Genomic DNA, 21,171 nt, shown 5'->3' on the forward strand with positions numbered 1-21,171 from the left:
CCACAGCAGTGAAATTTTCCATGGTGTTAAATCAAACAGGGGTATGAGTTAAAGTTTTCTGATCCTGTGATTACTTCACCATGCCCAAGACCTCCTCCCTTCTTTTCTGAGCTTGCTACGTGAATTTAACTTCCTGTAGTTACATCAGCACTCATCTCCTCCTGCCTCAAATTAACTCTAAACAAATATATGCTACTTAAAAAAACGATTTAATAAAGTAAAACCAGTTTATATACACCCCACATCAACTGAACAATGATTTGGGGTTTTGGCTGCATGGCTTGGCTCCCTCTTCTGGAAAGAGACACTGTGGCAGAGTGAATAAAAATATTTTCTTTATAGTTTCCAGCCCAAATAAAGGAAGGAAAACCTACAACTGGATGAAGGCAAAGCTCTGTGGTTTCTACACATGGTTCCACTCAGTTTGCACTTGTACCAGAGCTTGGTGCATGGTTTGTATTCCCTGTTGGTAGCAGTCTGTGTAACCAGGTGTGACCAAGCCACTGGCCTGCTGGGGGTGATCTCTCCTCTAAGGAGGAAATACTGAGGAAAAGGATAAAATCTGAGTTTTGCTTTTGTCAGCCCTCAAGACCCTCTCCTGAGGTTATCTCTGTGGCGTGAGAAGAACCTTTTGCTACTTCACTCTAAGGTTCTGCTCCATAGCAGTGCTTCCCCTCTTGATTTAAGGAGCTAACAGACCTCCAGGGAGCTGCAAAGTATTCCTGGCAGGAGAATGGCAGAGTTAACTGAAACTGCTCTGCTTCAGGCTTCGTTTTCATGAGCATTCTACAGGTAGCTGGCTGCAGGAGGTGCTTGCCCTGCATCTGTTTTTTTGGGGCAGCTCCTGTACCTTTCCCAAGGGCCACATCTGACTGACCAGGAGCTTCTCCATCCTCTGAGCTGCAGTGTTGCTGTGCCTGCAGCCGAGCTGTCAGCAGTCCCAGAATCACTTCAACGAGGTTCTAACAAAAAGCTCCTCTGCCTGCTCACTCAGATTCCTCAAGTGAGTCACCAGTCCTCTCCTTTGGATTTTAATTGTCTGTTTCCATCGAGGATTATCTCTCTGATATTTACACCAAGGCAACAGCTCCATCCAACACACTTAAGCTGGGATAATACTGGTTTTCCTTTTCTTTTTCTTTTTCCTTTTCTCCTTTCCTTTCCTTTCCTTTCCTTTCCTTTCCTTTCCTTTCCTTTCCTTTCCTTTCCTTTCCTTTCCTTTCCTTTTTTCTTTTCTTTTCCCTTCCCTTTTCCTTTCCTTTTTCTTTTTTTCTTAAATTCTCTGGACGGGAGCATCACAGCCCAGTTTAATCCTTAAAAAGCAAAGACAGATATTTTTTGCCAGCAAGCCCATGAAAGCTGGAGGAGCAGGAGCTGTCTCACCCACAGGACACAATGTTGAACTTCCCAGGGGAGAGAACAGACCCAGTTTCGACCCCGCTCAGTTTTTGCGGGTGTGGGGGGGACTATTTACCGGCGGTCGAGAAAAATCAATAATAATAATAATAAAAAAAATAACCACCCTAAACATAAATTTGAGTGCGACGGATGGAGAAAACAACCAGCTTTTCTCTCCAAGGTTCTGGGAGGGGACACCGGGGGGTGGCCGGGTGTCAGAGGGGGGGTGACGGGAGGTGCTGACACGTGGCCGTGGCTCGGCGAAGGGGAGGGAGGAGGAGGAGGAGGAGGAGGGAGGAGGGAGCCGGGAGCCGGGGCTGCCGCGATGTGCAGGAGGCGGAAGGCGCTGCCCGCATGGCCGCGGGTGCCGGCGGCAGGAATGTGCCGGTCTGCGGCTCCCAGCACGGCGGCATGAGGCGGGATGGCGCTGGGGACCCGTACTGGTCCAGGTAAGGCTGGACACCCCTCCTTTTCCTCCCTGGAAAGCAGCTCTCCTGTTTTGCCCGGGATACCCCCCCCCTATTTCCCAGGCATCCATCCAGCCGTTCATTTCCCAGCTCTGGGACCATCCCCACAAGCCCCGGGCGAGCTCATCTGGAGGCCACCTCTGTTACCGGGATGGAAAAGATGGAGCTGAGGGATGGAGGGGTCGGGCAGGTCCCCGGAGAGGCGGTTCCGGGAGGTACCGGGGACTGCTCCCCAGGATGCTGCCGGTCCGAGAGCCTCCGCTTCCCGGGACCGGGGGGGACCCGGTCCCACCGCCCTGGGCGGTCCCAGCTGCCTCGCTCCACCCGGCTCCGATGGAGAGGTTAGAGAAAAAGTGGAGGATAAGGAAACACGGGGGGGAAAAGTCTCTTGAGCTGCTTTTTTTTTGGCCTGTAGTCAGTTATTCAAACCTTTGAAACCACCGTGAGGTTCTTATCGAAGTATTCCAGCAGGGCTGTTTGTATTGGTGATAGTAATTAATTAAGATAAAGTCTGGAAAAGAAGCTGGGCAGCAGCTAGCCAGCACGAACTGTTCATCAAGTTAAGTCATTATAATACTTTAAAATACTATTAAGCCCGAACTCAGTGCTTTTAACAGCAGGAACACAGGAAAATGTGGGATGTTCCTGTGTTTGGAGCAGAGGCTATGGAGCAGGGATACCCAGGAGGGATATCCGGGGCTCCCCAGCACCTCCTGCCCAGGATCTGCCTCCTCCCAGCTGAACCTGGGTGAGATGATGGTTCTGAAGTGCCTGGACTTCAGCTGGAAGGGATGGGCAGAGGCTTCTCCAAACCAGGATTCCCTGGGCTTCACCGTGTTGCTCCTGTGCTTTATATTTCCTTTGCTTTAACTCTGCCACCAGAGTCTGGTGTGACTCCGGGGACAGGTGACAGGGACATGAGTACCAATGCAGAGGAACGTGTGGCCAAGGGGTGGAATTGTCCCATCCAGCCACTGGGTAAGCTGAGGTTTGCCATCAATGGGTTCCTGTCATCAATTCCCCTTCTTGACAGCCAGTCCTAACCTGCAGCTCGAAGCTGCCATCCCAAGGGAGACTTTTCCTGCAGGCAGAGAGCTCCAGGAGTCTGATCAAACCCATTCTCAACTCAAGAGCAAGGGGTGAGTCTCAAAAGCAGACCTTTGGCATCAGGGTTGCTTTAAATTGGAAGTTTCTTTCTCCCAAAAGCACTTAGAAAAATCCCTTCTCCTTGTCTCCCCCTTTTTAACTTTTCCCTGAATCTGTGTGGAGTGGGAATGGGGTGAGATGAAGAGCCAACCCAGTGCTGAGTTTTCATGAAGGAGTTTCCACTTAGATCTTTTTCTCCTAGAAAAAAAATTAATAAGCTTGGCTAGAACAAACCCTGCAGTTTCCCAGATCCCTTCCAAAAATGCAATCAATGACACTCTCTGAAAGGAAGGAGCCTGTTGGTGAAGCCAGCCTGTTGCTCCAGACAGACATATTTTGAGGTGATTCTGACCAGCTCAAGTGCTGCCAGTAATCCAAAAAAAATCCAGTTAAAGCTAAGGAGCAGCAGGAAAACCCTAACTCCCATCAGATAGTTATCTATATGACTGTAATTCACAGAAGCTGAGCTCACATCCCTGCTGTTTGATGTAGACACACACAGGTGGTTGCAGCCTTTATGGATGTTTTATGGTCCAAAGGAAATGGGGCAGGTGGAGGGTGGGAAGGGGGCAGTGATCTGCAGGTTGGACAAGTTGTATAAAATCCCTGCCTGGATGGTTTGAAGACAGTTGGGTAGCCAGTTTTTGAACAGATATGGAAATGAAGAGCTCTCTCCATTTCCAAGTAATGAGTTATTGCCATGGAGGCAAGGATTTATCAGGTGAGGGAAGTGACATGAGTGTTCCTTTCATGTTCCAACAAAAGACATGTCAGGCAGCCATCCAAGATCCATCTGCATGTCAGTAAGAGGAGAGATAAAGGTTTATCTTGGCAGCTTTATTTTCCCATCTTTGTTCGTGACACTTCTTCTTTTGTCCTCCCTTTTCCCAGCTGGCTTTTCCTTCCTCTTCCACTCTTTCCCTACATTTTATCCTGCTTCTCCAGCTGCTCTCCCTAGATTGTTCTGCACGTTTCCAAAGGCTCTGTTATCACACATCTCCTCTTCATCTTCCAAGAGAAATTTCTGTTTTGGGCTTGAAAAAACCCTCATGTTTATGCAGCACATCTGGACGTTTAGATACCACTTTTTTTTTTTTTTTTCTTTTTTAATGGAGATGTTACCATGCCAGAGCAGGACTCCTCAGGAGGTAGCAGTGCTTTAGCATCTCTGGTTTAACTGGAGGAAGACCTAAGGGCTGAGAAATGAAATCTCTTGCTGAAGATTGCACCCAAAGCCACAGCCAGATCCAGCAGTAGGCTTGGGGAACACATTTTGGATGGTGCCTCCAGGAGATAAATACAACATGGAAAAGTTGGTGTGTCTTGGGAAGCAACTGACTCCCGAAATCACTCTGCATTTCCCAGCCTCTGGCTACACCTGAAGACAAAGGAATATTATAGCAGTTTCATTAAGCTCCAGAGATAAAAGGAGCTGCAGGACTGGCCACAAGCTGCTCTCCAGCCTCCTGACCATGCTCTGCCCAGAGCCAAGGGTCACGTTGGTCACGTTGTTGTTCTGAGTTCTCTGCCCTCATCCTTTGTCAACACAATCTTGCAGCTTTAGTTGCCTCTTTTTTATTATTATTTTTTTTAATTTTTATTTTATTGTACAAGTTCCTCACCCTGGTTTTAATCATGCCCTTGCTGAGAGCTTTTTTCACACAGAAAATATAAGGCAGACACAGGTTTTGTTCCTGGCTGATCCACGGATGCTCTTGGAGAAGTGTCCAAAGCCCTCATGTGCTTCATTATTGCATTTTCCCACTGCCTCCAGCTGGACTTATCCACTATTTCCAGCTCATGCCAGCTGCTGAAATTGGATTTCATCTTTGCTTTTGCTGAAAGCAAGGAGGGAAGAGAGGGAATAAACCCAGAGCCACACTTGCTGAACACCACTTTGTCTCTATCCGTGGCTTTTTAAGGAGTTTGTGCACAGGAGGTGGGCAGGAAACCAGCAGCTTTTCCAGGAAAAAAACCCAACCCTGTGTCCTCTTTGCTGCTCTCCTGTTAAACGATGGATTAAAAAAAACCCCAAAGCCCTAACTCTAAACCCCAAAGCTCCAAATCATTAGCTTGGAGCTGGTTTGCAACACGACAAAATCAACTTGAGGAGGGGAGAGGGAAACCCAAACTTCCCTCTTGACAAGGGTGTGATGTCCAAGGGAAGGAGAAATTGTGATTGAGAGAAGCAGAGAGAGAGAGAGGGAAGCAAGAGGACTCTCAGACTGGGTTAAAAATAACTACCTGGGTATTATCTCCTGGCCCAGGAGTGTCTGCTGCCAGGTCAGTCAGACTGTGGTTGTGCTGGAGATTGTTGTAAATAAAAGCCATGGGTTGCTAGGATAGAAAAGAGGTTTCTGAAGGGGGATGCTCACCAATGGGTGACAAGGAGGGAAATGTCCCCAGGCTGAGGTGTAGCAGGTGACAAGGTGCAGGGGAGGACCACAGGCACCAGCTGGGGATGTTCTCCTGGGAGGTGGCCTTGTGCTTGGGTTGTTGGTGGCCCTTGGTTTAGAGCTGGTGGCCCTCCAGCAGGGCTGGGAACTTGGTGCCATCACAGGGTCTCATTTCCACCCTGCCCTGAGGTTTTTTGCAGGGATGGGGGAGTGTCCAGTGCTGGCAGATGGGATGAGTGGGGATGCTGGGGGGCACTGGAGGTGGCTCTGGCTGATGGATCCTCCATGCATCTCCCACAGAGCTCTTTTTATCCTCTTTTTACAGGAATGAGCTGAGGTAGAGATGCCCTGGGCGTGGTTGGGGTGCCTCACTGCTGATACCTGTGCCCACCTTGGCCGTGGGGCAGCCCTGATGGCAATCAGGACTTGCAGCCCCTCGTTCTCCTCCTGCTTCCAATCCCAGTCATGGAAAACACCCATAAAACCTCAGATATGGCTTCTGGCCAAGAGCAGTTTCTGGCACAGACTGCTTGTAGTCTTGCTGTCTAAGACAGCTCTCTCACCACCTGAAAATACCTGAGGGTCCAGACTTGTGCCTCGAAGGGGACACTGCTGTCACCTGCCTGAGCTCCAGCACATCCATGGGAACAGTGACCTGCAGTGTCTGCAGACAAACAGGCCTGGGGGGGGGGGGGAAAAGGAGGGAGGCATGTCAAGAGAAATAAAGTTGAATAAATATTTGCTCTGTGGCATCCACTGGAGAAATTCCTCCAGCAGGAAAACACACTGCAAATAAAGATACCCTGTGCTGCTGCCTCCCCAGCCACCACGGGACAGCTCAGGTTGAGTTTTGTCCCTTTGAGGCTCTCAGGCATCCTTGGAAAATCAACCTCAGCCCTGGGTGGAGGACTTGTTTAGTGGGAAACAGGTCCCAGGGGAAGCAAAGCTGTGATTCTTTGGAGCAAAGCTGGGATCACCCAGTGCCTGGAGCTGCGTTTGGAGGAGGAGAACCAAGGGCCACCAGGCAGGGCTGCTCAAATACAGGGCTGGTGCTGGGCCCAGAGGAGTCATTAGGGCTTGTGTTAATTATATAGAGGCTGTCTGGGTGGGGAGTGGAGGTTTGTGAAAAAGGGAAGTGTTTTCAAGCTGCATGGCTGCCCCTGCGTGAAGAGGGTCCTGGTGGCAGGGGACACACCATGGCAAGTCAGGAGAGCAGAGGCTGGGCAGCCAGCACCCATCCCATGGCACCCAATTAAGTCAATTAGGTGGCTCCAGACAAGCTCTGGTGGTTCTCAGCCAATGGTTTGGAGGTGGCTGCCACCTCTCAGGGAGGTTTTTACCCTGGAGGTTCCTTCCTCCTGCAGTCAGGGCTTGGCCAGGACCAGCCAAGGGGCTTGGGGAGATGCCATGGTCTGGTGAGACAGGCACTGCCACCAGGACACCAGGGCTGTGACTTCCTTAGGTTTAGGTGTGCTTTACTCTGCCTCAGTTTGGTTATCTCCAGCACTGATTACCTCTGCCACCTTCATCAGGGAATCCATTAAATTGAATTTGTTAATGGCTGATGTTCCCTACAAAAACTGGTGTTTGATTTGTCCTTATTCCTTAGTTTTTGAAGGAGAGTTTTAATTTTCCCCCTTTGTGCTGGCCAAGGTTTCTCCTGTAACCTTTGCTGTTGTTGTTTTGCACTGAGCAGAGCATTGACTCATCAGCAGCCTCTCTGATAACTATAATTAGGAGCAAATGCATTTAACAAAGCTCTTTCCTCTGATGCAAGCACAGCATTGGCCTTGCAGAGAAATAATTCTCACTGAGCTTTCAGGTAGGTGTGGGCAGCCAGGGATTACATTTACCATTCATATTATTTGAGTGGATTTTCCTAGATGGATATGTTACTTATGGAGCAAGTGGTTGTCTGAAGCCCTCTTGACTTTTAGGATAAGTCCCTTGTTTTGATTTTGAGGATAAGTCTCTCCTGGTGCATTTAACCATCTAGGAAAAGAATATAAATGTATAGAATGGATCAAAGGGAGCATGGAGACCATGTCATATACCCAGAGACTTATTCAGAGCTTTTGGAAAAGAATGAAAATCAAGAGAAAAGAATTCACTGGAGTTTTGTCAAAAGCACTGTGCTGAATGGGCTTTTGCTTTTCCTCACTCCAAACACCTGCTGGAGGGACCAGACCTCAGCAATATTGGAAAGAGAAGAGGAGGAAAGAGCAGATGAGCTGCACAGCTCTTTTTCTTTTCATCTTACCCCTTGCACAGCCACAAAGGGTTTAAGGTCAAGCAGGAATCCCTGAGCTCAGATCCCATTCGGATGCTGCTGTGCTGAGCCCATCCTGCTGCAGATGGCCAGGGAAGTTCAGAAAGGTCTCACTTTGCTGCAGGGGGAAAAAGCACCACTTCAAAAGCTGTCTTGGCAGCTGAATGATAGGAAATGCCTACACACAGAGCAGGCTGCTGTGTTTTACTTGGTCACCTCCATTGTTGCCAGCTCAGAAGCTTAAATTACTCAGTGCTGTGCTGATAAGAGCTGAGAACTCATGACCCTGGCTTGGCAACATCCCATTCCTGCAGCTCCAGAAGCCCTGGTTGGGCAGATACCAGTTGGTTTTTAGCACCTGCATTGCATCTGGTCCTGGACCACCTTGAGGGGTCTCCTAACACCTCCCAATCTCATCACTGGTTACCCCTCTGCTTCTGATGGGGGATTTATACCCCAAACCTCCTGTCCTGGGCTTGCTCTGCCCCAGCCCTTTGGTATCAGGGAGCTTGTGGTTTCACCCTGTTTGGCAGCAGCAATTGCAGTGAAATTGCTGCTCCTGGAGCTGCTGGGGCAGGTGGTCACTAAACAAATCCCTTTTAGTTGTGCAGCAAACTTAGATGTGGTCTCTGCAGAGACCAGGAGGGGCTGGGAGAAGGTCTCAGCTGGTTGGGACATTACAGGTGGGGTTTGCTGCTTCCTCTGTTATTTTGGAGAGCAGCAAGGGTTCCAACCTTCCAAGTGCCACCTGAAACACTTCCAGTTCCTCCTGCCAGAGGTGAGGTGCTTATCTGCCTTGTTGGGAAAAGGCAATAAATCCACCTCCAGCCAGCAGAGTTGCCTGGTGTGCTTCCCTTCTCATTGTTCCTTTCCCTCCCCCCGTGACGGCCCATTTGACACGTTCAGAACTGGTCCTGGGCTGTGTGGAATTAACCTCCATTTATCATCATTCCAGGACAGGGAAATAAATGCTCATTTCAATCTAAAAAGTGACCTGGGTTTGTTTCCCACACAGAAGGTGAGGGTGTTCAGCCAGGTGGAAAGCACAGAGGTTGATGCCCTGGGACAATCAATTCCATGGTTATCCCTGGAGCAGGGAGCTCTTTGCTCAGGGCTTTTTGCTCTCAGCATAGAAATAACCAGATGCAAATAATACAAAGAGTGGGTGTTCATCCTAAGCTTTTAGCTCCCTAATTCGTGGGCAAAAGGGGACTGGTGTTAGCAGGGCTGGGGAAGGTAAAGAGGAGGTGACCTTCACCTGGGCTTGAGGTTTGCAGCAAGTGTGGGTCTCAGCTCCAGAAACTCAGGGCTGACTTGGAGAAGGCTGCTCTCCCAGGTGTTTCCATCCTGCCTCTTCTGCAAGAAGACTTTTCTTGGGGCTGAGTATTCATACACCCAGCCTGAGCACGTTCTGTTATTTATTATTATTATTAATACAATAATCTTAAACTTTTTATCAAGCCAAGCTCAGTTATCTTGCTCCTCTCTCTGGGCTATTCTTACCTGGCACTAATTCCTCCACCTTCCTTCTGCTTCTGAGAGGCAACACCAAACCCCAACCTCCCCTGGAGAATGGGTAAGGATTCCAAAGAACAAACCTCTGCTCCCAAGACAGTGTCTCATGCAAATGTGTCCAACCCCCTGCACTGACCTTTCCTTTGTTACCCTTATCTTTTAAAGAACAGTTTACAAAGCTTTTGTTTGGGGAAGAAAAAAACAAACCCAAAAATCAAACATATGAGGTTCTCCCCCTGCTTTCCCCTTGATTTGCAGTCAGCAGTGTCCCAGCATCCTGTTCCACCTCTAGCCCAGGGACATCCAGCATTGTTTTGCTGCTGGGGTCAAATAATATTTGGGGTGGAAGTCAGCATCAGTCACGGGTGTGTCAGGAACAGGGTGCCACGGGCTTGCAAGCAAACCAGTCTGACCAGTAAGTCCTCAGTGTACATGGAGCTACCAGGCAGACCATTCCATTGCCCTTCCCTCATCTTCTTCTCCATCCTTGCAGGCCTGAATCCCGTGTCTGGACTGTGATGCTGCTGTTGGGGACATGCCTGCTGTACTGTGCCCGGGTCACCGTCCCCATCTGCGCCGTCGCCCTCAGCACCCACTTCAGCTGGGACAAGAAGCAGTCTGGGGTAGTGCTCAGCAGCTTCTTCTGGGGCTACTGCTTGACACAGATCATCGGGGGACACATCAGTGATCAGTACTGGAAATTATCCTCATGGTTTTCCTCTGCTTGGGCTTTTTTCTGGGATGTCTGGCTCGGTTCTGACCTTCCAGTTCCCATCCCGAGTGGCTGTGAAATTGTCCCTGGGACAGTTGGTGGGGTGGGAGTCTTGGAATTCTTAAGGTTGGAGAAGACCTCTAAGATCATCAAGTCCAAAAATCAGCCCACCACCACCGTGCCAACCAAACCATGTCCACAAGTGCCACGGCCACGTGTGGTGTGAACCCCACAGGGGGAAGCGTGGCTGTGTGGAGAAGCTGCAGCATTCCAGGTTGCTCTGGAAGCACTTGCAGCCTCTCCATCAGCTTCCCTCAGGCTCTGTAGCTCTGATTTAGAAAGGACACATGTAATTTTCTCTGTCCAAGTGCTCTGCTTGTAGGGCAGCGTTCACTGAAGGACTTTGCATGAGCAAAATCCCCAGCAAAGTGTCAGCACCATCCTTGCTGCTCCACAGCTCCGGTATAGCAGCTGCCAGCACTGACTCCAGGAATCCTAAGGGATACTTAGACCCAAGAGTTTGTTTTTTTTTTTCACTTAGAAAGAATGAAGAGCACTTTTCTACCAGCATGTTGGTTTTTTTCTGGTGGAGGTTGTTTTTAGCACTAGCTCAGCAACTGGAATCAAAAAAGCAAACCCACAAGCTTAATCGTTAAGCTGATGGAGGAAACAGCAGGTGCAAAGTGCAGAAAAGTGCTAAATGCTGATGCTCTTTGCATACTGGGAGTGTTATTTGTCCATTAACCACCAGTTCCAGCCCACTGGTGCTGGGCAGCCATTTGCAAGGGTTTGTAGCTGCAGTCACTAACCACAAGAAGGAAATATTTTCCTTTTTGTGAGGCACACAGCTTTTTCTCCTGTTTTATCTGCAAAGCTTAACTTCATCTTCAGCCCCACCAGCTTTTCCACCCTGTATCCTCACACAATCTTTTCAGAAGCAAAACTCCATCACGTTTGGAAAAAGACTCCCAAGTGTCTCCATTTTATCAGATCAATTACAAAACAACTTCCCCAGTCAGCTGTAATGAAAGATTTAAGAAATGACCTGCTGGAGCCATCCTGTTGTTAGTTAGAGGAGGGCTTTCCTGGGGAACCTTTTGTGAGGAACTCATGCCTGGAAGGAGCACATTATCCATGCAGTGAACTGTGCTATTTAATTAGGTGCCTTAATCATTTGCAAGCAAATCCTTGCAAAACCCCACGTGTGAACAGGCAGAGCTGATGCAGAAGAGCAGATGGGAGAGAAAACACTGGCACTGGATAAGGAAAGCAGAAGGGAGACAGCAGCTTGGGCTTCCCCTCTCTCAGGGCATCAGCCCCTGGGGCTGGTGGGTGCTGGAAGGGGATGGGTGGTGCTGGTGGCCACTGTCCCATTGGGGACAATGCTGGTGGCCAGCAGCTCAGTGGGGAGCTGGAGGTGGGAAGAGAGGAGATCAGAGCTGCTCCCCAAAAAGCATTTGTAACAGAACAGGTTTGCTTGCAAGGTGGCTCTTAAAAACAGGCAGAACAGGGAAGAGCACTTGAATCTTGTCTGGAGGGACTTTGCCCTTTTAACCTTCCCCTTGGTTTTGTTTACGTGGGGTTTCTGTCTTCCAGAGTAGGAGGTGAGAAGGTCCTTCTCCTCTCAGCATCAGCCTGGGGGTTCCTCACCATCCTCACCCCTCTGCTCACCCACATCACTTCTGCCCACCTGGTTTTTATGGCTTCCTCCAGGTTCTTCATGGGGCTGCTGCAAGGTGAGACCCTTGTCCTTCAGCTCCTGGGGTTTCCTTGCATGGGGAGCCCAGGTGCCATAAATTCAGATGGAAATCCTGTGGGGTTGCAGTGCATGAATCTTCTGCCTCAAAACTGCCTCTGCATCCAGAGCTTCCATGGGAAAAAAAAAAAAAAAGTGACATTTCTCCATAAAGTTGCTGACAGATCATTCCCCTGGAGGACCCTCTCTGCCAGCCATAGGCTGTGGCTTCTGAAATCATCACTGTTTGATTTTCCATATATAAAAATCTTTGATTTTCTGCATTTTGAAACTCCTTCAAAGCACATAGGGAAAACTGGTCCTTCCCTAAACTTTCTTGGATCATTTGGGATGATTTCCCTTTCCTCATGCCAAGCTGCAGAACTGGGAAACCATTGGGAGAAGTCATTTGGCTCTGATGGATTTACCATGGCTGTGGTGATGGGGGGACAGGAGCACAGGGAAAGCACAAACAAACCTTCCATGGCAATGGATTCACTTATTTTTATTTTATATAAAACAGTTGGAATTCACCAAAGGTCTTGGTGCTTCATCTCAGCATTCAGCTCCTGCTGGATCTTTGAAGGTGGCTTTTGATTTACTCTGGAGGGCACAGGAGCCTGACTGCTCCCTGCCTTGCTCCTGGTTTTTGTTTGGTTTTTTTTTCCTAGGGGTGTATTTCCCATCCCTGGCCAGCCTCCTGTCCCAGAAAGTCCGGGAAAGTGAGAGATCCTTCACCTACAGCACAGTGGGCACTGGCTCACAGTTTGGGTAAGTTCAGAAACAGTAAATTGAGCAGCAAGTGACAGTCTCTGGACACTGGGTGATGAAATGCCATTAAACAGTTGGAGGCAAAACTCCCAGCCCCAAGTACATGAGGATTCCTGGGGCCCTGAGCATCCCAGCTGCAGCTGAGGAAGCCTCAGGCAGTTGCTGTCAAGGATTTCAAGGATTTATGTTTGGAGGGTTTTTTTCCTCTTTTTTTTTTTTTTTTTTCCAAACCAGACTTTGAAGAGTGTTTGCAGCATTTAATTACTGTGGGGACCAGCCTGCTCCAGTAAGAAGAGCAAGGTTCAGACTGGGAGTGGTCACCTGTCCTCTCTGATAGATGGGGAGGATAAAACTTCCCCATGCCTGCTAATCTCCATGAGAATTTCCTTTCCCAAGGAAAGGGTTGCCTAAAAGCCAAATAGAAATATTAATGCATTTAATCACTGACTTTTCCAGTGGACTTATTTCTTTGGTTGATTTAAACAGTCTGAGAGACTTCCTGCACACCAGCAACCTGATTTTCTTCCCCTGAGGAGCACATTTCAGTGCAGGGCAGGTGGGAGTGAGGTCCCTTAGTGGTTTCTCCTCATTTTCTTTCCCTCAGGAGCACTTTTCAATGCAGGGCAGGTGGAAATGGGGTCCCTTAGTGGTTTCTCCTCATTTTCTTTCCCTCAGGAGCACGTTTCAATGCAGGGCAGGTGGAAATGGGGTCCCTTAGTGGTTTCTCCTCATTTTCTTTCCCTCAGGAGCACGTTTCAATGCAGGGCAGGTGGAAATGGGGTGTCTTAGGGATTTCTCCTGCCTGGCTGAGGATGCTGAGATGCCACATTGAGAAGCTGGCAAGTTGCAGGGTTGGGAGATGATGGAGCAGCATCTGACAGCTCTTTTAAGTGCATTCAGTGACCCAAAGCTTCCATCCCAGGGAGCATCTCCCACTGATGGGTGCAGTCCAGATGCCTGTAGCCAGCCCTGTGGTTTTCCTTGCAGGACACTGGTGATTGGTGGGGCAGGATCTCTCCTCCTGGACTGGTATGGCTGGGAGAGTGTGTTCTACTTCTCTGGATTGCTCACTTTGCTCTGGGTTTACTGCACCTGCAAGTACCTCCTGAGTGAGAAAGGTCAGTTCAGCCTCAGGCTGCCACCCCTCTTCTGGCTGCAGGACCCCAGGGGGACCTCTGCTATTTTCTAGAAATCCTCTGTGTTTCCAAAATCCTCTCTGCTTTTCCACGAAAACATTTTAGTTCACTTGGCTCCATAATACACTCTGTGTCCCAGCCAAGATGCTGGACCCAGAAACAAGGCTTTGAGCTCATGTTTTGAGCTGGTTTCCTATTTCCAGTCCCACACTGGATTATGTTGCCCTTGAGAGCCTCATCTGACTCCTCACTCCTCTTAAGCACCAGTGAAAACACCAAACTTGATCCTCAAAGTGGATTAAGCTCAAGCAGGGCGAGATACTTACTCCAAACTGTGAGCATCCACACATAGAGCTTTTAAAAATGAGTTAATCCTGAATATCTCTTCCCAAATAACTGTCTGGGTGTAATTTGACTAATGGGGAAGATGTTACACCTGGCTACAGCAGTTTGAGTCTGGTTTGGAGGAGCTCAGCCCTTGGGGAGCCTGGTGTGTGCCTGGTAATGCACAAAATCCAAAGCTGGTCCCTGCCTGGGGGATTTTTGTTGAGTCATAACAAGAGCTGTAAGAAAAGGGTGGTGGAGGAAATGTGTGGGTGCAGTGGAAAAAAATGTGGGTCAACATAACGAGGTGTTTCCATGAGCATTCAGTGCTGGGATAGCCAAAACCAAAACAAGATAGAAAGCGATTAAAGGCAGTGGTGTAGCAGGCTTCCAGCTGCATGGAAAATTCCTGATCAGAGCATTCCTTTTCCTGCTTTCTCCCCTGCAGAACTCATCATCCCCATAGACTATTTAATGAGAGGCCTCTCCATATCCAAGCAGACCAAAGTTCCCTGGAAGCAGCTGTTTAAGAAGGCACCGATATGGTAAGCAGCTGGGGTGGCCTTGAGCATCAGTGGGGCTGGGGAGCACCCTCCTCCCAAGGGCATCTTCTCCTCTCTCTGATTATTTCTTCTGCCTCTGTGTGTTTTGCCCACGTATTTATGTATTTGGGAAGCATGCCAGGTTTTCTAACCCCTTCTGTATAAATAAGGAACTCAAAAGGTAAGCTTGATAAAAAGCAGTTTGTGTTCTGCCTAGAGGAATTGCCAGGACTGGATGTTACTGGAAAATCTTCCTCTGTTTCTCACTATTCCCTGTGTCCAGGATGTGCTTCTCCTGAGTTATATTCTCCACCAGTCTCATTAGAAATGCTGCTGATCCTGGGTTCCTAAGAAGTGCTGCTCAGGGGCACTGGGTGGCACAGGCTGTGTTCTCCTTGCTGCCAAAACACCTCTTTAATTGTCATTTCTTTTTCGGGGTGGCTTCACTGGGTTCTGAAGCTCATCCAAGCCCATTCCCAAAGGGCCATTTAAAGACTGGGAGGAGGGCAATGAAGCTGTAGGGCAGCAAACCCCTTCCTGCCTTGAATAAACACAGAGCATCTGGTGATAAATCCTTAGAAAATCCCAAACAACACCTTTCTGAGGGCTGGAAGGGACTGGTGGGAAAAGCCCTGGCAGAGGTGGTGGTGCAGTTAACCTCTCCTGAACCCAGGGGCTGACATCAGGAGCCATGCAATGAGGGCAGCAGAGGAACGAGCTTGCAAGTGGCAAAGCAAAAGCAGGGGTTATCTTTGAAAAAAAAGAATAATCAAAAAAGAAAAATCTCAGGAAACAGTTGTAGCCCTGAGAGGGATTTATTTACAAACCAGGACCTGAAAGATTGGGTCACTCGAGTGCCTGTTTTCCCACCCGGTGTGAGCTGTCACCCCTGATTATTTCCTCCCTGCTGTGTATTTCCAGGGCTGTCATCATCGCTCAGCTTTCCACAGCCAGCACTTTTTTCACTCTCCTTTCCTGGCTGCCAACATTCTTTAAGGAAACTTTCCCTGAATCCAAGGTAAGTTGGGCTCCCAGGTGTGGGCATCGCCCCTCGGTCTCCCCGCTGGTGGTGCCTGAAGGGGCTTGGTTAGGGAGGGGGATGAGGGCAGAGGGATGAAGGCAGAGGGATGAAGTAAGGCAGAGGGGGTTGGTGAGAGGGGGTTGGCCCCATGAGGAAGAGGAGGAGGAAGGAGGCTTCTCTGCAGGGTTAGGAGCCATTACTCCTTGCACATGTCTGGAGATGTGAGGCAGCATCCCTGGAGAGGCTGCTTTCTAGTTGCTTTTTAGGGATGCAGAGCTGGGGCACTTCCAGGCATGGAGGAGGGAGTTGTATTTGTTTTTTACACTGCTTTGCTTCTGAGGGAAGGGTGGTTTTCAAATAGCACAGAGCTCATGACATCGTGCCATAGCAAATGACCAGCAACCCCTTCACTCCTGGCTTTTCACAGGGTTTGTAACTGAACTCACATTTAGCTCAGTCCTAATAATTCCCATTAATAATGTGCCCTTCAAAAATATGGTGAAAACCTCCCTCTCCACAGCACTAATGATGTTCCCATGTTTCAGAAACCTTGGTAATACTCAGGATTGCTCAACACTGCAAGCTGGCATTTTGATCTTTTTTTTTTTCTTTTTTTTTTTTTATTCTCAGAAACTCAGACAACCTTTCCCACCCTCTCTCTGCTTTTATAATTTCCAGAGCAGCTTACCAAAGCCTTTTCATGTTACATACATAAGGAGCTTTATGGCATCCTTGACATTTCTATTAAAATCATGTTATTAAACCAGCAAATCTACTGTTGTGACAAGATCTGTGCACCTCGAGTAATGTGCTTGTGTAGCAGCAATTTCCCATCTGTTAAGCATTATATATCCTTGTGCCCTTATGTAAGAAGCTCTGCACAGCCTTCCTGCAGCTGCTCATCACTTGGTGCATTTTCATATATCAAGGCTTGAGGATGCTTGATTTGAGAGGATGAATGATAATCCTTAGTGTGGGAAACCTGTGTCACCTGCTGGTCAAAGTCCCTTTCTGCAAGTGCCTTCACCTCTCCCTTCCCCTCCACCCACTGGAATGGAGGTGCTGGAGGGGTTTGGTTCAGCAGGGATGAGATGAGGGGGGGTTTGGTGTGTTGGGGTGGATTTGGAGACACTGGAGATATTGCCCCACGAGCCCTGTGGGAGGGGGAACATTGTCAAAAGTGCCCAAGACCCAAAGTTTCAAAGGCACTGGGAAATGCAGCTGGAGCCTGGGATGATTTCCAGGAGCAGCTGAAACAGGATTATTTAAACCCAAGATTTTTCAGCCCTCCTGCACCCCAGGAGGTGGTCCCTGCCATGGCCAGGGATGGTGACAGAGCAAAGGGGGAGATGCAGGGGGCTGTGGATGGATAGATGGGCTGGTTGAACCAGCTGAAATAAAGCCCAGCCCACACTGATCTCAGCTTCTCCTGGGATCTGGGCACCAAAGTGCCTCTGAGCAGCTGTAATCCCAATGAGCAGTAATCATCTGTGATTACAACTGGAGCAAGCTTGCTCAAGTGAAAATAAACCCAAGTAAGTTGCTCCCCATAATCCTGGCATTAGAAAATCCAGCTCTGTTCCCTCAGCTTCCCAGGGAGGCTGCTAATGAGGTTGAAGCTGATGCTGGAAATTTTGCTGACAGCTTTACTAATGACCCAGTGGGCAGAGTGAAACCCACAGCTTGCTTTCCAGGGCTCTGTGGCTCTCTCTCACATCACTCTGCTGAACAGCAAACTTTGCCACGTTTAATCCCTCTTTCCCAGAGCAGACAGAGCTTCTGCCTCTCCCCTGGATGCAGGGTCAGAAGGGAAAGACAAGAAACCTACTGAGTGCCTTAGCCCTGTGATGCCCCTGCCACCCTACAGACTTCAGCATGGTGCAGGGTGTAGCTGAGGGATTGCTGGGCAAAGAGGTAGAAATCCTGCAAGAATTCACTGTAAAAGCTTCAAAAAAAGTTTTTTTCCCCTTTCTACCAATATCACAGGCTGTCAAACTATGTGCAAACAAGCTCAGCTCTGACAGCAAACCTCCCTTGATTTTTTTTTCTCCCTTTTAGGGTTGGGTGTTTAATGTAGTCCCCTGGCTGGTTGCAATTCCAACAAGTTTGTTCAGTGGATTTCTGTCTGATCATTTAATCAGCCAAGGTAAGAGCTCTTTTGGCTTTGCCTCAGCTCTTGTAGAAAGAGGATCTTGTGGTGGGCTTGTTGGAAGGGAGAAGACCCAGAAAATAGACAAGATGAGATTCTGATATAGAAGTGGGATAAATACTTCAGAGTCCAAACCCCATCCATGTGTTTGAGGCTCCTTTTGATCTCAGTCCCAGTATCCACCTGGAGATGGAATCTTGGCCATCTGAAATCCACTTCTCCTGTGGTCTCTTGGCCATCTGACAAGGTGAGCTGTGCTTAACTGCAGCTTTTCTTTCTCTTCCAGGGTACAAAACCATCACCATTCGCAAGTTCATGCAGGTGAGGTCAGCTCAGATGGGAGATGGGACCTCTCATGGAGCTGGGTTGGTGGGTGTAGGTGGAAAGAGGAAAGGTTTTCTGGCTTGGCAGACAGCCTGCTGGTCAGGGCAGGTGGGAAATTAAATCCAGAGGAAAAACCCTGACCAAGAAACAGAGCCTGGGCCACCAGGAACATTGAGCACAGAGCTTTGTGAGTGCTCCAAAGAGGTTTTTCTGTCACAGGCAAAGGCCAAGCATGGGCTGTCACTCCAAATAACTCCCTTAGATGCTAGGAAATAGCTAGACAAGGGTGAGCAGAACTGGAAATGGGGGGTGCAGTGTATCCTCTCTGCTCCTGCAGCATCACATCCCTCCAGACAGACCTGGCACAGACAGGCAGGATATGGGGAAGAGGGGAAAAAAAGACCCCTGGTGCCTACAAGCTCTTGCCATTGGAAAAGGGAACAGTTTGTCCATAAAAGCAGTTGCTTGCTACCTTACAGAAAACATGGTGTTTAATTTTCCCTTTCTTCCAGGTTGTTGGCTCTGGTGTCTCCAGCATTTTTGCTTTGTGCCTGGGCCAGACATCTAGTTTTTGCAAGGCAATAGTGTTTGCCTCTGCCTCTGTTGGGCTCCAGACCTTCAACCACAGGTAACCACTGTGCCCTCAGCTCTCACCCCATAGCATTTTGGGGTCCTGGGGGGGCTGTCTCTGTCCTGTCTGTCACAGGATGCAAGAGCATCCTGTGTTGGTCCCTGCTGGGCTGGTGGAGTTGGGTGCCTCCCAGGGTTGGAGCTGATCCACCAAACCTCTGGTGTGTGGGGAAGGGCTGGAATCAGCAGGAATCAGAAATGCAGTAGGAGGGGAATTGCATTTTACCCCCTCTGACCACTTTGATTGGAATTCTTTTCCTCCTGGTACCCTCCTGTGCTGCTTCACTCTCAGCATCCTTCCTCCTGCCAGCAGCAGTTACTGCCTGGGGCTCCTTCCTTTTTTTTTTTTTGGCAAAATAACTGGACCAGTGATGAAGAAGTGCCATTTCCCTCTCTGTTTCTCACTAGTGGCATCTCAGTAAACGTGCAGGATCTGGCCCCCTCGTGTGCTGGCTTGCTCTTTGGTAAGGATTCTGAGGGGTTTGGTTGTGCTGGGGGCATGAGAGGCTCCAGAGAAGGATCACAGTGATGACCAAAGCACTGGAAAACCCTACAAGGAAAGGTTGAGAGGTCTGGGTTTGTTCAGAAGGCTCAGGGGAGATGTTCTTTTGGGTACTAAGAGGATGGAGACTGTTTTATCACGGGGGTGATGGGTACAAGTTACTTCTGGGGAGATCCTGGTTGGACACCAGAAGAAAAAGAAATATTTACTCTGAGAACAGTCAGACATTGGGATAATCTCCCCAGGAATGTGTTCCCCAACCCTGGACACTTTTAAGACTCAGCTTGACAAGGTGCTGAGCCATCTCACCTAAACCACGTTCCTACCTGGAAAGGTTGGGCTGGATGATCCTTGAGGACCCTTCCAACCTTGGCATTCTGGGATTCTCTCCATCTGCCAACCCCTTCCTTGCACCACAGGCTGGGGATGAGGACAAGTTGCAGTTGTCCCAGCCACCAGCAAGACATTTTGCTGAGCACATGAGCTGGGGATCAGCTGGGAGCCTGGATGAAGCCACTCGTGTCCGTGGGGTTTGGTTACACAATTCCTTTCCTTTCTTCACAGGTGTTGGGAATACAGGTGGAGCCCTCCTAGGTAAGGTACCTCCTGCAGCTCAGCCTTTCCTCTGGGAGTCCTCTCCTTGCAGCTGGCCAGGATCCAGCCCCAGATTTGCATTTCCTTCTCTCCCCTCCTGTCCCAGGTGTGGTCTGTGTGTACCTGGCTGGATACCTGATCGAAACCACTGGCTCCTGGATTACTGTTTTCAACCTGGTGGCTGCTGTGAACAGCATTGGCCTCTGTGTGTTCCTGGTGTTTGGAGAGGCCCAGAGGGTGGACACAGACTCTGGATACATGGACCTCTAGGGATGACTCCAGCCAGCAGCTGAAGGACAGGAGAGTGTCACGTCTTTGTGTCATTGTCGCACAAGTGCCAAAGAATATATAGATATATATATAGATATATTTTTAAGGTGTTTAGCAGGAAAAAAAATAATTATACTGAGACCAAGTACATTATGGGTCTGGATGAACCCCAGGGAAGAAAAGAAATTGAAAGTTCTTTTTTTTTTTTGCTCAGGGCATAGCTGGTGGCCTGCAGAGCCATCCAGCCCAACATCTCCAGTTGAGGATGTGATCTGTGTGGCCAGTTTGCCCCAGCCTGTCTACTGGACAAGTATCTGCTTGCTTGGAGTGGTCTGGGAGCAGGTCCCTCTGTACTCTGTGTCCTGTCACTGCAGGGCAGGTGACCAGCTGGGCTGGGACCAGCTCTTGGGCTGCCAGGTGCCACACATCCCCTGTGCCACACAAAAGAAACCTCCTTTGGTGCCCCAAAGGCACCTCTGACCTCCCCCCTCCCTCCTGTGCCTTCAGTTTGCAGCCTGCTCGACCAAGTACAAGCCAGGTGGGCAAGAGATGGATGGATTGATTGATTGATTGATTGATTGATGGATTAATTCAGGGCTTCCCTTCAGGGGGGGATGTTTGTAGCAGACCCAGAGCCAGGAGGTTGCCTCCATGCAGCCTTCCCCATTCTTGAGCCAAGTTGGAGGCTGCAGAGCAGATGACCTGAGCCCATCTTGCTCAAAGCTCAAGGGCTCCCTCCTCTCCCTCTGGCTTTTCTCCAGCCCTGAGCCAAGTTTGGCCACCTCCAAGGTGCCAAGAGAAGCTTCTGCCATCCCATCCCCCATGGGCAAACTCATGGCTGAGCTGGCACAGGGGGTGCAGCCCAGGAGCCCCCCGGGAGCCCTTTGCCATCTGCTGCGTGTAGGAAAAACAGATCTGGGCTATGGATTTCCAGTCCCAAACACTTTCTGCTTGCTCAGATGTGTCCTCCACTCCAAGGGGTGTGTGAGGCCTTCCCAAAAGTCCCTGTGGGAAGCACCAAGCAAATTTCTCCCTTGGGGATCCATAGCTCAGGGCGTGTGGCCCTGTGGTTCCCCGTGTCAGCCCTGGGCTGTACCCACCTCTGAGCCTGAATGTCTTTTAAGTTATTTATAAATATTTTTAAATTTAAGCACCAAATTCTATATTTTCTGGACTTGAGGCCTGATTCTGCAAGCTTTTTTTCAGGGGTACTCCCACCAAACCCCTCAGGATTTCCAGAAGGGAAGGATTTACCAGCAACCTACAGCTT

General features: G+C 49.3%; 1 protein-coding gene across 1 annotated transcript; it reads left to right on the forward strand.

Annotated features, from left to right (window-relative positions):
- The first annotated feature begins 1,734 nt into the window (after positions 1 to 1,734).
- Positions 1,735 to 19,970, forward strand: SLC17A9 (solute carrier family 17 member 9). Its single transcript, XM_030463099.1, has 13 exons — positions 1,735 to 1,847; positions 9,685 to 9,882; positions 11,500 to 11,639; positions 12,310 to 12,409; positions 13,397 to 13,527; positions 14,318 to 14,414; positions 15,333 to 15,429; positions 17,491 to 17,578; positions 17,868 to 17,902; positions 18,418 to 18,533; positions 18,944 to 18,999; positions 19,602 to 19,631; positions 19,738 to 19,970. The coding sequence occupies exons 1-13, from the start codon at positions 1,753 to 1,755 to the stop codon at positions 19,899 to 19,901; spliced, it is 1,347 nt and encodes a 448-aa protein (XP_030318959.1). The 5' UTR covers positions 1,735 to 1,752; the 3' UTR covers positions 19,902 to 19,970.
- Positions 19,971 to 21,171: the final 1,201 nt, after the last annotated feature.

The sequence above is a fragment of the Calypte anna genome, chromosome 20 (assembly GCF_003957555.1).
Source record: "Calypte anna isolate BGI_N300 chromosome 20, bCalAnn1_v1.p, whole genome shotgun sequence".
NCBI lineage: Eukaryota > Metazoa > Chordata > Aves > Apodiformes > Trochilidae > Calypte > Calypte anna.